At 39.7% G+C, this 14145-nt stretch overlaps 1 protein-coding gene across 5 annotated transcripts in view; it reads right to left on the reverse strand.

Annotated features, from left to right (window-relative positions):
- OFD1 (OFD1 centriole and centriolar satellite protein) overlaps positions 1 to 14145 on the reverse strand; it is a 63679-nt gene that overhangs the window by 28734 nt on the left and 20800 nt on the right. For 4 of the 5 annotated variants that reach the window (XM_060137850.1, XM_060137851.1, XM_060137848.1 and 1 more), the window contains exons 10-13: positions 13110 to 13229; positions 11483 to 11538; positions 9863 to 9954; positions 8637 to 8826 (exon numbers count right to left, since the gene is read on the reverse strand). In XM_060137850.1, coding sequence (XP_059993833.1) covers positions 8637 to 8826; positions 9863 to 9954; positions 11483 to 11538; positions 13110 to 13229 — 458 coding nt within the window. The remainder of the gene's footprint in view (positions 1 to 8636; positions 8827 to 9862; positions 9955 to 11482; positions 11539 to 13109; positions 13230 to 14145) is intronic. The other variant, XM_060137852.1, reaches the window with a different exon arrangement.

Here is a 14145-nt window from a genome sequence, read left to right on the forward strand (position 1 = left end):
TGGGACCCAGGGCAAAGCACTGACTTCATAAGAGCCTGGGCCAGACCTACCTGCGGGTACTGTAGGGTCTCTGGCAGAGTCGGGGGTCGGCTGTGGCTCACCGTGGGGCCCAAAGGAAAACTCTTGGGCGTGAGCTCTCCCGGGGGTGGGGGTGGGGGGGGTGTCTCCATTTTGGCACCAATGATCAGCCCCACCCAACAGCCTGCAGGCTCCAGTCCTGGGACGCCTCAGGCCAAACAATGAACAGGGTAGGAACACAGCCCCACCCATCAGGAGACAGGCTGTCTAAAGTTGTCCTGAGCCAAGAGCCACCTATAAACATACCCCTTGACATGGCCCTGCCCACCAGGGGGACATGACACAGCTCCACCCACCAGTGTGCAGGCACCAGTTCCTCCCACCAGAAAGCCTGCACAAGCCCCTGGACCAACCTCACCCACCAGGGGACAGACACCGGAACCAAGAAGAATTATAATCCTACGGCCTGAGGAATGGAGACCACAAAAACACAGCAAGTGAGACAATACCAGACAGTGGAGAAATATCTTCCAGACTAAGGAACAAGATAAAACCCCAGAAGAACAACTAAGTGAAGCGGAGATAGGCAACCTACCTGAAAAAGATTTCAGAGTAATGATAGTAAAGATGATCCAAGACCAAGAAGAAAAACAATGGAGACACAGACCAAGAGGATACAAGAAATGTTTAATAAAGAGTTAGAAGCTTTAATGAACAGAGATGAACAATACAATAACTGAAATGAAAAACACACTAGAAGGAATCAATAGCAGAATAAATGGGGCAGTAGAACGAGTAAGTGAGCTGGAAAACAAATTGGTGGAAATCACTGCCGAGGAACAGAATAAAGACAGAAGAATGAAAAGAAATGAGGCCAGTCTAAGAGACTTCTAGGACAACATTAAATCCACAACATTGGCATTAAAGGGGTCCCAGAAGGAGAGGAGAGAGAAAGGGGCTGAGAAAATATTTGAAGAGCTAACAGCCAAAAGCTTCCCTAACATGGGAAAGGAAACACTCAAGTCCAGGAGGCTCAGAGAGTGCCATACAGGATAAACCCAAGGAGGAACACACCGAGACACATATTAATGAAACTGACCAAAAAATTAAGACAAAGATAAAATATTACAAAGAACAGAGAAAAGAAACAAATAACATACAAGGAAATTCCCATAAGGTTATCAACTGATTTTTCAGCAGAAACTCTGCAGGCCAGAGGAAATGGCAAGATATATTTAAAGTGATGAAGGAGAAAAACCTACAACCAAGAATACTCTACCCAGCAAGGCTCTCATTCAGATTCAATGGAGAAATCAAAAGCTTTACAGACAAGCAAAAGCTAAGAGAATTCAGCATCACCAAACCAGCTTTTACAACAAATCCTAAAGGAACTTCTCTAGGCAGAAAAGGCCACAACTAGAATCCAGAAAATTATGAATGGGAAAGCTCATCGGTAAAGGCAAACATAAAACAAAGGTAGGAAATCACCCCCACACAAATATGTTATCAAAACCAGCAATCATGGGAAGAGGAGAATACAAATGCAGGATATTGGAAATGCACTGGAAATTAAGAGACCAGCAACTTAAAGCAATCTTGTACATATACAGACTGCTATATCAAAACCTCATGGGAACCACAAACCAAAGATGTACAATAGATACACATACAAAAAAGAACAAGCAATCCAAACACAACACTAAAGACAGACATCAAGTCACAAGAGAACAAAAGAGGAAGGGAAGAAAAAAGACCTTCAAAAACAAAGCCAAAACAATTAACAAAACGTCAGTAAGTACATATCAGTAATTACCTTAAATGTAAATGGATTAAATGCTCCAACCAAAAGATAGACCGGCTGAATGGATACAAACACAAGACCTGTATAGATGCTGTCTACAAGAACCCCACTTCAGATCTAGGGACACATACAGACTGAAAGTGAGGGGATGGTAAAATGTATTCCATGCAAATGGAAATCAAAAGAAAGCTGCAGTAGCAATAGTCATATCAGACAATATAGACTGTAAAATAAAGACTATTACAAGAGACAAAAAAGGACAGTACATAATGATCAAGGGATCAATCCAAGAAGAAGATATAACAATTTTAAGTATTTATGCACCCAACACAGGAGCAATATAGAAGGCAAATGCTCACAGCCATAAAAGGAGAAATCGACAGTAACACAGTAATAGTGGGGGACTTTAACACCCCACTTTCATCAATGGACGGATCATACAGGCAGAAGATCAATAAGGAAACACAGGCCTTATGTGACACATGAGACCAGATGGATTTAACTGATATTTATAGAACATTCCATCTGAAAGCAGCAGAGTACACATTTTTCTCAAGTGCACATGGAACATTCTCCAGGATAGACCACATGCTTGGTCACAAAGCAAGCCTCAGTAAATTTAAGAAAAGTGAAATCATATCAAGCATCTTCTCCTACCACAACACTATGAGATTAAAAATCGACTACAACAAAACAACGAAAAAACACAAACACATGGAGGCTAAACAATATGTTACTAAACAACCAATGGATCACTGAAGAAATCAAAGAGGAAATCAAAAAATACCTAGAGACAAATGAAAACGAAAACACGACAATCCAAAAGTTATGAGATGCAACAAAAGGAGTTCTAAGAGGGAAGTTTATAGCAATACAATCTTACCTCAAGAAACAAGAAAAATCTCAAACAACCTAAGGTTACTTACACCTAAAGCCACTAGAGAAAGAACAAACAAAACCCAAAGTTAGTAGAAGGAAAGAAATCATAAAGATGAGAGCAGAAATAAATGAAAGAGAGATGAAGGAAACAATAGAAGAGATCAATGAAACTAAAGGACAGTTCTTTGAAAAGATAAAGAAAATTGATAAACTTTTAGCCAGACTCATCAAGAAAAAAAGGGAGGGCTCAAATCAATAAAATTAGAAACAAAAAAGAAGTTACAACTGACACCACAGAAATACAAAGGATCATAAGAGACTACTACAACCAACTATCTACCAATAAAATGGACAACTAGAATAAATAGACAAATTCTTAGAAAGGTGAAATCTTCCAAGACTGAACCAGGAAGAAATAGAAAGTAAGAACAGACCAATCACAAGTATTGAAATTGAAACTGTGATTAGAAGACTTCCAAGAGCATAACCATCCCAAACTTCAGACAATACTACAAAGCTACAGTAATCAAAACAGCATGGCATTGGCACAAAAACAAACATATGGATCAATGGAACAGAACAGAGAGCCCCAAAATAAACCCACACACCTATGGTCAATTAATCTTCGACAGAGGAGGCAAGAATATACAACGGAAAAAAGACAGACTCTTCAGCAACTGGTGTTGGGGAAGTTGGACAGCTCCATGTAAATCAATGAAGTTACAACACGACCTCTCACCATACACAAAAATAAACTCAAAATGGCTTAAAGACTTAAACATAGGCTATGACACCATAAAATGTCTAGAAGACAACAGGGGCAAAACATTCTGACATAAATCGTACCAACGTTTTCTTAGGTCAGTCTCCCAAGGCAATAGAAATAAAAGCAAAAATAAACAAATGGGACCTAATCAAACTTACAAGCTTCTGCACAGCAAAGGAAACTGTAAACAAAACGAAAAGACAATCTACAGAATGGGAGAAAATATTTGCAAATGATGCGACTGTCAAGGGCTTAATTTCCAAAATATACAAACAGCTCACACAGCTCGACAACAAAAGAACAAACAATGGAACCAAAAAATTGGCAGAAGACTGAAGTAGACATTTCTCCAAAAAATAAATAGAGGGGGCCAATAGGCACATGAAAAGATGCTCAATATGGCTGACTATTAGAGAAATGCAAATCAAAACCACAATGAGGTACCATCGCACAGTGGTCAGAATGGCCATTATTAAAAAGTCTACAAATGACAAATTGCTGGAGAGGATGTGGAGAAAACGGAACCCTCCTACACTGTTGGTGGGAATGTAAGTCAGTGCAGCCACTGTGGAAAACAGTATGGAAGTTTCTCAGAAAACTAAAAATAGAATTACCATATGATCCAGCAATCCCACTCCTGGGCATATATCTGGAGAAAACTCTAATTAAAAAAGATACATGCACCCTTATGTTCATAGCAGCACTATTCACAATAGCCAAGACATGGAAACAACCTAAATATCCATCAAGAGATGAATGGGTAAGAGATGATGTGGTACATATATACAATGGAATATTACTCAGCCATGAAAAAGAACGAAATAATGCCATTTGCAACAACACAGATGCAACTAGAGATTATCATACTAAGTGAAGTAAGTCTGAAAGAGAAAAACAAATACCATATGATATCACTTATATGTGCAATATAAAATATGACATGTAAAGCAACTATACTCCAATAAAAATTTTGTTTGTTTTTGCGGTACGCGGGCCTCTCACTGTTGTGGCCTCTCCCGTTGCGGAACACAGGCTCCGGACGTGCAGGCTCCAGACGCACAGGCTCAGCGGCCATGGCTCACGGGCCCAGCCGCTCCACGGCATGTGGGATCTTCCTGGACTGGGGCACGAACCCATGTCCCCTGCATTGGCAGGCGGACTCTCAACCACTGCACCACCAGGGAAGCCCAAAAATTAATTAAAAAAACTAAAATAAAAGGTTAAGTGACTTGAAAGAAGTAAAAAATAAAATGAAATATGACACTTATCTATGAAAGAGGAACAAAATCAGGGACATAGAGAATAGACTGGTGGTTGCCAAGGGGGTGAGGGGGGGTGGGAGAGGGTAGGAGTGGGACTTTGGGATTAGCAGATGCAAACTGGTATATATAGAATGGATAAACAACAAGATCCTACTGTATAGCACAGGGAACTATATTCAATATCCTGTGATAAACCATAATGGAAAGGAATACTAAAAAGAATGTATATATATCTAGAATTGAGTCACTTTGCTATACAGCAGTAATTAATGCAACATTGTAATTCAACTATACTTCAATAAAAAATAAGACACACACACACACACACAAAAACTAACAACAAACAAAATCCAGGACTAGATGGCTTCACAGGCAAATTCTATGAAATATTTAGAGAAGAGTTAACACACCTATCATTCTGAGACTATTCCAAAAAACTGCAGAAGGAACACTCGCAAACTCATTTCATGAGGCCATCATCACCCTCACACCAAAACCAGACAAGGATACCACAAGAAAAGTACAGGCCAATATCACTGATGAGCATAGATGCAAAAATCCTCAACAAAATACTAGCAAACTGAATCAATCCAACAATACATTAAATGGACCATACACCACGATCAAGTGGCATTTATCCCAGGGTTGCAAGGATTTTTCAATATCCATAAATCAATCAGTGACGAACAAATACTATATGATCATCTCAATAGATGTAGAGAAAGCTTTTGACAAAATTCAACACCCATTTATGATAAAAACTCTACAGAAAGTGGGTATAGAGGGAACCTACCTCAACATAATAAAGGCCATCTATGACAAACCCACAGCTAACATCATACTGAACAGTGAAAAGCTGAAAGCATTACCTCTTAGATCAGGAACAAGACAAGGATATGCACTCTCACCACTTTGAAACAACATTGCTGTGCACAGGACTTCCAAAACTATCAGAGAAGAGAAAGATATAAAAGGAATCCAAACTGGAAAAGAAGTAAAACTGTCACTGTTTGCAGATGACATGATACTATACGTAGAAAATCCTTAAGATGCTACCAGAAAACTTACTAGAGCTCATCCATGAATTCAGTAAAGGTGCACCTTTACTGAAACAATCTCATTTACCATTACATCAAAAAGAATAAAATACCTAGGAATAAACCTACCTAAGGAGGCAAAGGACCTGTACTCTGAAAACTATAAGATGCTGATAAAAGAAACTGAAGATGACATAAACAGATGGAAAGATATACCATGTTTTTGGATTGGAAGAATCAATATTGTCAAAATGACTATACTACCCAAGGAAATCTACAGATTCAATGCAATCCCTATCAAATTACCAATGGCATTTTTCACAGAACTAGAAGAAAAAAAATTTTCATTTGTACAGAAATACAAAAGACCCCGAATAGCCAAAGCAAACCTGAGCAAGAAAAACGCAACTGAAGGGACTTCCCTGGTGGTGCAGTGGTTAAGAATCCGCCTGCCAATGCAGGGGACACAGGTTCAAGCCCTGCTCCAGGAAAATCCCACATGCCGCGGAGCAACTAAGCCTATGTGCCACAACTACTGAGCCTGCACTCTAGAGCCCACGAGCCACAACTACCGAAGCCTGCGCGCCTAGAGTCCGTGCTCCGCAACAAGAGAAGCCACCACAATGAGAAGCCCATGCATCACAACAAAGAGTAGCCCCCACTCGCCACAATTAGAGAAAGCCCGCTCACTGCAACGAAGACCAAACGCAGCCAAATAAATAACTTAATTAAATTAAAAAATTTAAAAGAAAAAGAAAGAAAAAGAAAAACGGAACTGGAGCAGTCAGACTCCCTGACTTCAGACTATACTACAAAGCTACAATAATCAAAACAGTATGGTACTGGCACAAAAACAGAAATATAGCTCAATGAACAGGAAAGCCCAGAAATAAACCCACGACCCTATGGTCAATTAATCTACAACAAAGGAACAAGAATATACAATGGAGAAAAGACAGTCTTTTCACCAAGTGGTGCTGGGAAAAGTGGACAGTTACATGTAAACGAATGAGATTAAAACATTCTCTAACACCGTACACAAAAATAAACTCAAAATGGATTGAAGACCTAAATGTAAGGCCAGATATTATAAAACTCTTAGAGAAAAACATAGGCAGAACACTCTGACATAAACTGCAGTAGTATCTTTTTGGATCCACCTCCTACAGTAATGAAAATTAAAAAAAACAGAAAAAACAAATGGGACCTAATTAAACTTAAAAGGTTTTGCACAGCAAAGGAAACCATAAACAAAATGAAAAGACAACCCACAGAATGGGAGAAAACGTTTGCGAATGAAGCAACCGACAAGGGATTAATCTCCAACATATACAAACAGCTTGTGCAGCTCAAACAACCCAATCAAAAAATGGGAAAAATATTTAAATAGACACTTCTCCAAAGACATACAGATGGCCAACAGGCACATGAAAAGATGCTCAACTTTGCTAGTTTTTAGAGAAATGCAAATCAAAACTACAATGAGATATCACCTCACACCAGTCATAATGGCCATCATCAAAATGTCTATAAACAGGGCTTCCCTGGTGGCGCGGTGGTTAAGAATCCGCCTGCCAATGCAGGGGACACGGGTTCGAGCCCTGGTCCGGGAAGAGCCCACATGCTGCGGAGCAACTAAGCCCATGCGCCACAACTACTGAGTCTGTGCTCTAGAACCCATGAGCCACAACTACTGAAGCCTGCACACCTAGAGGCCATGATCCACAACAAGAGAAGCCACTGCAATGAGAAGCCTGTGCACCACAATGAAGAGGAGCCCCCGCTCTCTGCAACTAAAGAAAGCCCACGTGGAGCAACAAAGACCCAACTCAGCCAAAAATAAAATAAATAATAAGTTTAAAAAAAAAAGAAAAAATTCCTTTAAAAAAACTGTCTATAAACAATCAATGCTAGAGAGTGTGTGGAGAAAAGGGAACCCGCCTACACTGTTGGTGGGATTGCAAATTGGTTCAACCACTATGGAGAACAGTGTGGAGGTTCCTTCAAAAACTAAAAACAAAACTACCATATGATCCAGCAACCACACTCCTGGGCATACATCCAGAGAAAACCGTAAATCCAAAAGATATATGCACCTCAGTGTTCACTGCAGCACTATTTACAGTAGCCAAGACATGGAAGTGACTGAAATGTCCATCAACAGAGAAATGGATAAAGAAGATGTGTTACATATATACAATGGAATATTACTCAGACATAAAAAGAACAAAATAATGCCATTTGCAACAACATGGATGCAACTAGGGAATATCATAACTAAGTGGAATAAGTCAGACAGAAAAAGACAAATATCTTATGATGTCACTTATATGTGGAATCTAAAAAAAACGATACAAATGAACTTATTTACAAAACAGAAACAGACAGAGTTCGAAAACAAACTTATCAAAGGGGAAAGTCGGGGGGAGGGATAAAATTAGGAGTTTGGGATTAACATACGCACACTACCATATGTAAAATAGATAATCAACAAGGACACACTGTATAGCATAGGGAACTCTGCTCAATGATCTGTAATAACCTATACGGGAAAAAAAATCTGAAAAAGAATGGATATGTGTATACATATAACTGAATCCCTTTGCTGTATACCTGAAACTAACAAAACACTGTAAATCAACTACACATTGTAAATCAACTATATTCTAACAAAAAATAAACATTAAATTTAAAAAAATGTTTCTTCTTACGCTACAAATTATGGAATAGCAAGCAAAAAGAAAGGAATTTCAATCTCAGAATCTTAACTTTATAAAATCTTCCCAATTGAAGCCTCGCTTAGAGGAGTTTCCTAATATGAACGTAACATGCATTACAAACACAGGCAAATCAGAAAAAAAAAAAAGACTTACGGTTTAGGAGATTCAAGTTTTCACTTTTCACGTCTTCCAGTTGTCGTTTAAGTAGTTTATTTTGCGCCTCAAGCTCCAGGTTCCCTTCTTTCAGTAGTGAATAGTTGCTCATCTCTTTAACCTTCTTGCTCAGCATGTGGTTTTGCTTTGTTAATGAAAAACACTGAGCTTTGACGGACTCCAACTCAAGCTGGAATTGGAAAAGGAAAACTTGTACTTGAACAGTGACTTTACAGGACTGCACAGGTAGATGCTGGTGGGCTGCTCTCAGCTGGGCAGCATAATTTAATTTCGGTCACTTGACTGAAGTGTCGTTTTCTTCAACAAGACAACCCTAACTACAACTTCTGCCCTGGAGCTGGGGATGGGGCAAGTTCATCCAACTCAATTTATGCAGAACCCTGTCCTACAAAGCAAGTCTTTCGGATTATCACCCCATTTTCCAGATGCAACTAAGGACCAAAAAGCCATCACAGAGTTAATAGTATGTCTATTTTTTAATATGAAAAGGTAAGACCGATACCAATAACATGCTGTGAGGTGCTTTCCTTTTCTTAGTCTAATATATCTCATGTTTGGAGACCGGAGCCTATAAAGTTCTCAAACAAGTCATCATAGTTGCAAAAATAAATTTTATATACAGAACATATTTTAAGTTCCTGAAGTTCCAGTCCTGTCCTTTGGATAGCAAGCACACACATGGACAGAAAAAAAGTAACAGTATCATGTGAAAAATGCCTCTCATTTTGCTTTAATTTGTGAGATCCTGATGTAGTGATACGAATTTTCACCTGTTGCTGAGGCGAAGGGAGAAGAGGCTGAGTAGATAATAGTATACACCAGCCACCTGCTATGGGCCAGGCACAGTAAACCAGCTCACTGAAGTCCCTCATCAACCATGGGATGTGGGCAATACCCCAGAGTTTTCGGAGAAAGGATCTGAGGTCACAGATCTTGCCCAGAGGCACACAAGCAGTGAGGGAGACACAAAGGATTCAAGGACGACTCTGGGCCGCAAACGACATGCTCTTTCTATGCTTCTCTAGGAGACTAGGATTGAAATAAGGAACTACTGAATTAAGTTCAACCGTCACCCTCTGAGTCATATAATAAACAGTCCAAACATACCAAGAGGATAACTTGAGATAAATTATGTATGACTGAAGCTAAAATTTCCTGTGTTGTCGAATAACTATTTCAAAAAAACCAATAGGCTTAACAATTACCTCAAGTTCTTTCACACGATTTACAGAACGATCCAGTTCTTCCTTTTTAAAATTAAGAGTTGCAAACTCCTCTTGGAAATGCAGAGCTTTTTCTGAAAGACAGAGCCAACCAACTAAACATCATAAAGTTTTCCCAGTGAATACAAAACTCATTTAATCATTTATAGCCAGTATGTCAGATCTAATGACCATTATTTCATCATCTAAAATAGAGGGAATTCCCTGGCAGCCCAGAGGTCAGGACTCCACGTTTTTACTGCCGAGGGTGCGGGTTTGATCCTTGGTTGGGGAAGTAAGATCCAGCAAGCTGCGTTGCATGGTAAAACACACACACACACACACACACACACACACACGTAAAATAGCAGATATTTGGGTCAAAAAAAAGAAAACATCAGCGAGCGAGTAAGTAAGCCCCATTACTCAATAGGTGATGGGAAGTTGGTTGTAATGGTCATACATGTGGTGAACTTCCTGCTACACAAGTCACCAGAGTTACACCACCTGCACAGAGTGCGGGGCCCTCATGCCGACGGCTCTGAACTTCCTTAAGACAAAGACTGCTCTGTAAGACTGTAGTTATTTGTAGTTATTATTTTGTCATTTTCACTTCATCTAACACAAGACTCTATACATATATCATCAAAAAAATCACATGCTGGGCTTCCCTGGTGGCGCAGTGGTTGAGAGTCCGCCTGCCGACGCAGGGGACACGGGTTCGTGCCCCGGTCCGGGAAGAACCCACATGCCGCGGAGCGGCTGGGCCCGTGAGCCATGGCCACTGAGCCTGCGCGTCCGGAGCCTGTGCTCCGCAATGGGGGAGGCCACAACAGTGAGAGGCCCACGTTCCGCAAAAAAAAAAAAAAAAAAAATCACATGCTGACTACAGGAGGGTACTAATTCCTCAAGAGGTATTAGTCTCAGCAAAGGAGCAGCCATACACACTGGGTGACCTTCTGATGGGTATCAAGCACCCAGCCCTGGTTCACTCCCAAGAATCCATTTGAAATGCCCACCAAAAGTCCTTGTTACAGGTTGGTTCCTAGAAATATACTGAAATGTAAAATGTCTGAAAGATCGAAAAATTACCCAACTTTCCTAGTCTTGGGGTAATACATATGAGTTTAGGAGGTTATATGTCAAGTTTAAATATCATGAAGCATAAATATATATTAGAAGTAAGAGAAATAAGAAACCAGGTCACAGAGGACAGAGAAGTTAAAATTTTCCCGAAGTAAAAAATGAAATCTCTCATGGCTTAGAGTAATATTAACCGAGGGAAATAAGTTGCTGCCGCCTTCCTGCCATCACAGATTTATTCATCAAAATATACTGAAATAAAATTGAATAAAATTCTACCGATAAATTACTGATCTTTGAGAATATACAAAAGGTTAAACATGAAGGTTTGCAAAAACACAGTGAAAGACGGTGATTATTTTTTTCATTTTGTAAAATTAAAAGGACAAAAAATGTGTCAGTTTATAGCAACAATGAAGTGGAAGGTACATATATTTTGGATTACAGAACAGACCCAACTTAGGAAGCTGATAACCTGCATCGAAACTGAGAAGTACAGCTTTTTTTCCCACCAAGGGTCACCTTTATTCTTCCTCTTACCTTCAATCAATCTATTAGTTCTAGCGATGCAGTCCTCCTTCAGTTCAAGTTGATACCTGAGAAATAGAAGGATGGAAAATGAGTTCCTGGTCACCTTCCTAGACAGACTGCTATCAGTACCTGAGCTTATCTATGGCACCAGGGCACCGAAGGGCACTGAACAGGACAATGCATGAACTTCAAGGTCACTCAGTACTAATGCCAGGGATCCGAATCCTGGCTATAAAAGGTCCAGTAAAATCCTGCTGCAATCCTGTAAACTCAAGCACAAAATGAAGGGTCGTGTTATTGAGGTTACAGAGGGCACTGTTTCTCAGTTGGTGTCCGCTGACGCAAGAAAGTAAATTTAGTTACTTTTACACTGTACACAACAGACTTTAAATCCCAAAGGATAACAAGCCAGTCGCTTCCAATCCACCTATCCTGCCTCCCCACCCCCAAGCAGGATAAGAACTTTCCCCCTCAGGAACTGAGCACAGTACTGAGAGCCACTGCCAACAGAATTATATACGGATTGGCGATACCGAAAGGCACGTTTTCATGGAATTTTACTATCTCCACCAGCTATTACCAGCTGACTTTCTGGTTCAGAGATGAGAGAAAGGAAAGAAGCACTCCTGTGGTGAATATCCTCCGAAACCCAACAATTGCCAAAGTCATACTGAGGACACCCACGGCCAGACAAAGACATCAATACCTAACAGTTCCCTACTCCATGGCTATGTCAAGCTAACATACACACTTTTATTGATTTATTCCTGGAAGTTTAACAACTACAGATTCTTCAGAGCTTACTGCTGTACTAGAGGAGCGGACGTAAAATATGAGGATAAAATCTATATCATGTCAAAACTGATACACGGAGAAGTGCTGTATTTTTTATTAGAATTATTTTAAAGAAAAACCTCAAAAAACCTTTGAAGGTACTATATAATGGACTATCAATGCCAAATTATGGACAAAGCAGTAGAGAGGCCGATGATTAAGAAATACCCAGAGCTGCTGAGCACTGGAGAGAAAAGTTACCATATATGGGCTTAATGGCTCTGCACTAAGATACTATTCACCAGAACACAGCAAAACTCAGACTAGAGCAAAGCCATAGTATCAGAGTTGTCCGTATTTTCCTTTTCCTATATCATTTTTTCCTTTATATAGTTAATTCTAGTTTCTTTCGATTCCGGCTTTGCAGAATCTTGAAGGAATACAGATCGACAAATACTTTAACCAATAAGCAGAATAATTCATAAATTATTAGACATCCCCATCTTAATGGCACTATGAGTGGGGTAGAGGAAAAGATAAAAGTGACGATAATTCCCATTTTATAGCTTTTCAGCAAGTTACAAGGTGCCCTAAGAAATTCAAGCAAATCACAGGCCCTCAATAAATACCAGAGGAGAGACAAGAGTGAACAGAGGATGCTATTCTCTGTACTATATCTTTTTAAAACCATCTTAACTCAAATACTCATGGGAAAGGCTTGACTGCCAATGAAAACACGTATTTTTTTTAAATACTGGATTTTGCCATAAAATATTAGTCTTATCTAGTTCATTAGTGTTGCTGTGTTTCCATCAACTTAATTCAAACATGATACTTTTTTTTAAAGACGCCAAAGAATTACTTTAGAAGTTCATTCTTGAGCTTTTGGTCATAGGCCTCCTCAATACGCTTTATATTCAGCTCCCGCCTCCTAAGCCCGTCAGTCATGCTTCTGTTTTTTTCTTCTTGTAGCTTCTGGGCCCTGAAATTAGCAAAAACAGATAAGGCAAATCAGCAAACTTTAATACTTGAAGAATTTAGGGGAAAAAGATACCATGTGTTTCTAGCTCCACAGACTCAACTGTTCTGTGCCTGTCACGGCTGTGGGGAGTAAATGCGAACGAAGAGCCAGAAGTCTCCCACCTCTTTTATAATGAGCTGACCTAGTGACGATGGATCTGAACTAGCAAATGGAGCTCTATGGTGGCATCTGGCTGGCGGGAGTGGGAAAGTGCCAAAACCAAAGTGGTTTCTCACAGGAGATGGTTCGGACTTAAAAAAAAAAAAAAAAAAAAAAAGGTCATAAGTGGAAAGTAGCCATAATCAATTCAGGGGTGAAAGAATGATGTTTTTTGTTACAAAGCTACAAACCAAACTTCAGCTAGCGCACTTAAGTGCTTGTTTCTTCTATAATAGTGTTTCTAACTGTAAGATTTAATTGACTAGCCCATAGCTATTAAAGACAGAAGATTCATTCTGGCATTTCACAGGCTACTAATTCAATACGGAAAAGTAAATACTGAAAAGAGAGCAAAAGATCGATGGATCAATCAGAAAGTCCCAACACCGAAGAAAGGAATGATCTTCCTGGTGAGACCTGAAATCAAGCACAAGATCAATTCCAGAGCCAAGGAACTGGGTTCACAGGGACTTAGATCAAGCCATAATGAGAAGTGCTAGGGAACCCAGACTATTCCAAGCAAAGGATAAAAGCTCTGTGTGTTTGCTCCCTCTGCTGGTTAATCTGTCCACAAAGGAGCAGTAAACCAGTACATTTATTTAGCTTATATACTATGCTTAGAAGGGAGAAGGAGGAGGGGAAGCGGAGGTAAATAAGTGATTACATAATCATGAACTATCTCTACCCAAATTGTGTTCCTTCTCTCTCTTATGATCAA

This window comes from Lagenorhynchus albirostris, chromosome X, assembly GCF_949774975.1.
Source record: "Lagenorhynchus albirostris chromosome X, mLagAlb1.1, whole genome shotgun sequence".
NCBI classification, from domain to species: domain Eukaryota; kingdom Metazoa; phylum Chordata; class Mammalia; order Artiodactyla; family Delphinidae; genus Lagenorhynchus; species Lagenorhynchus albirostris.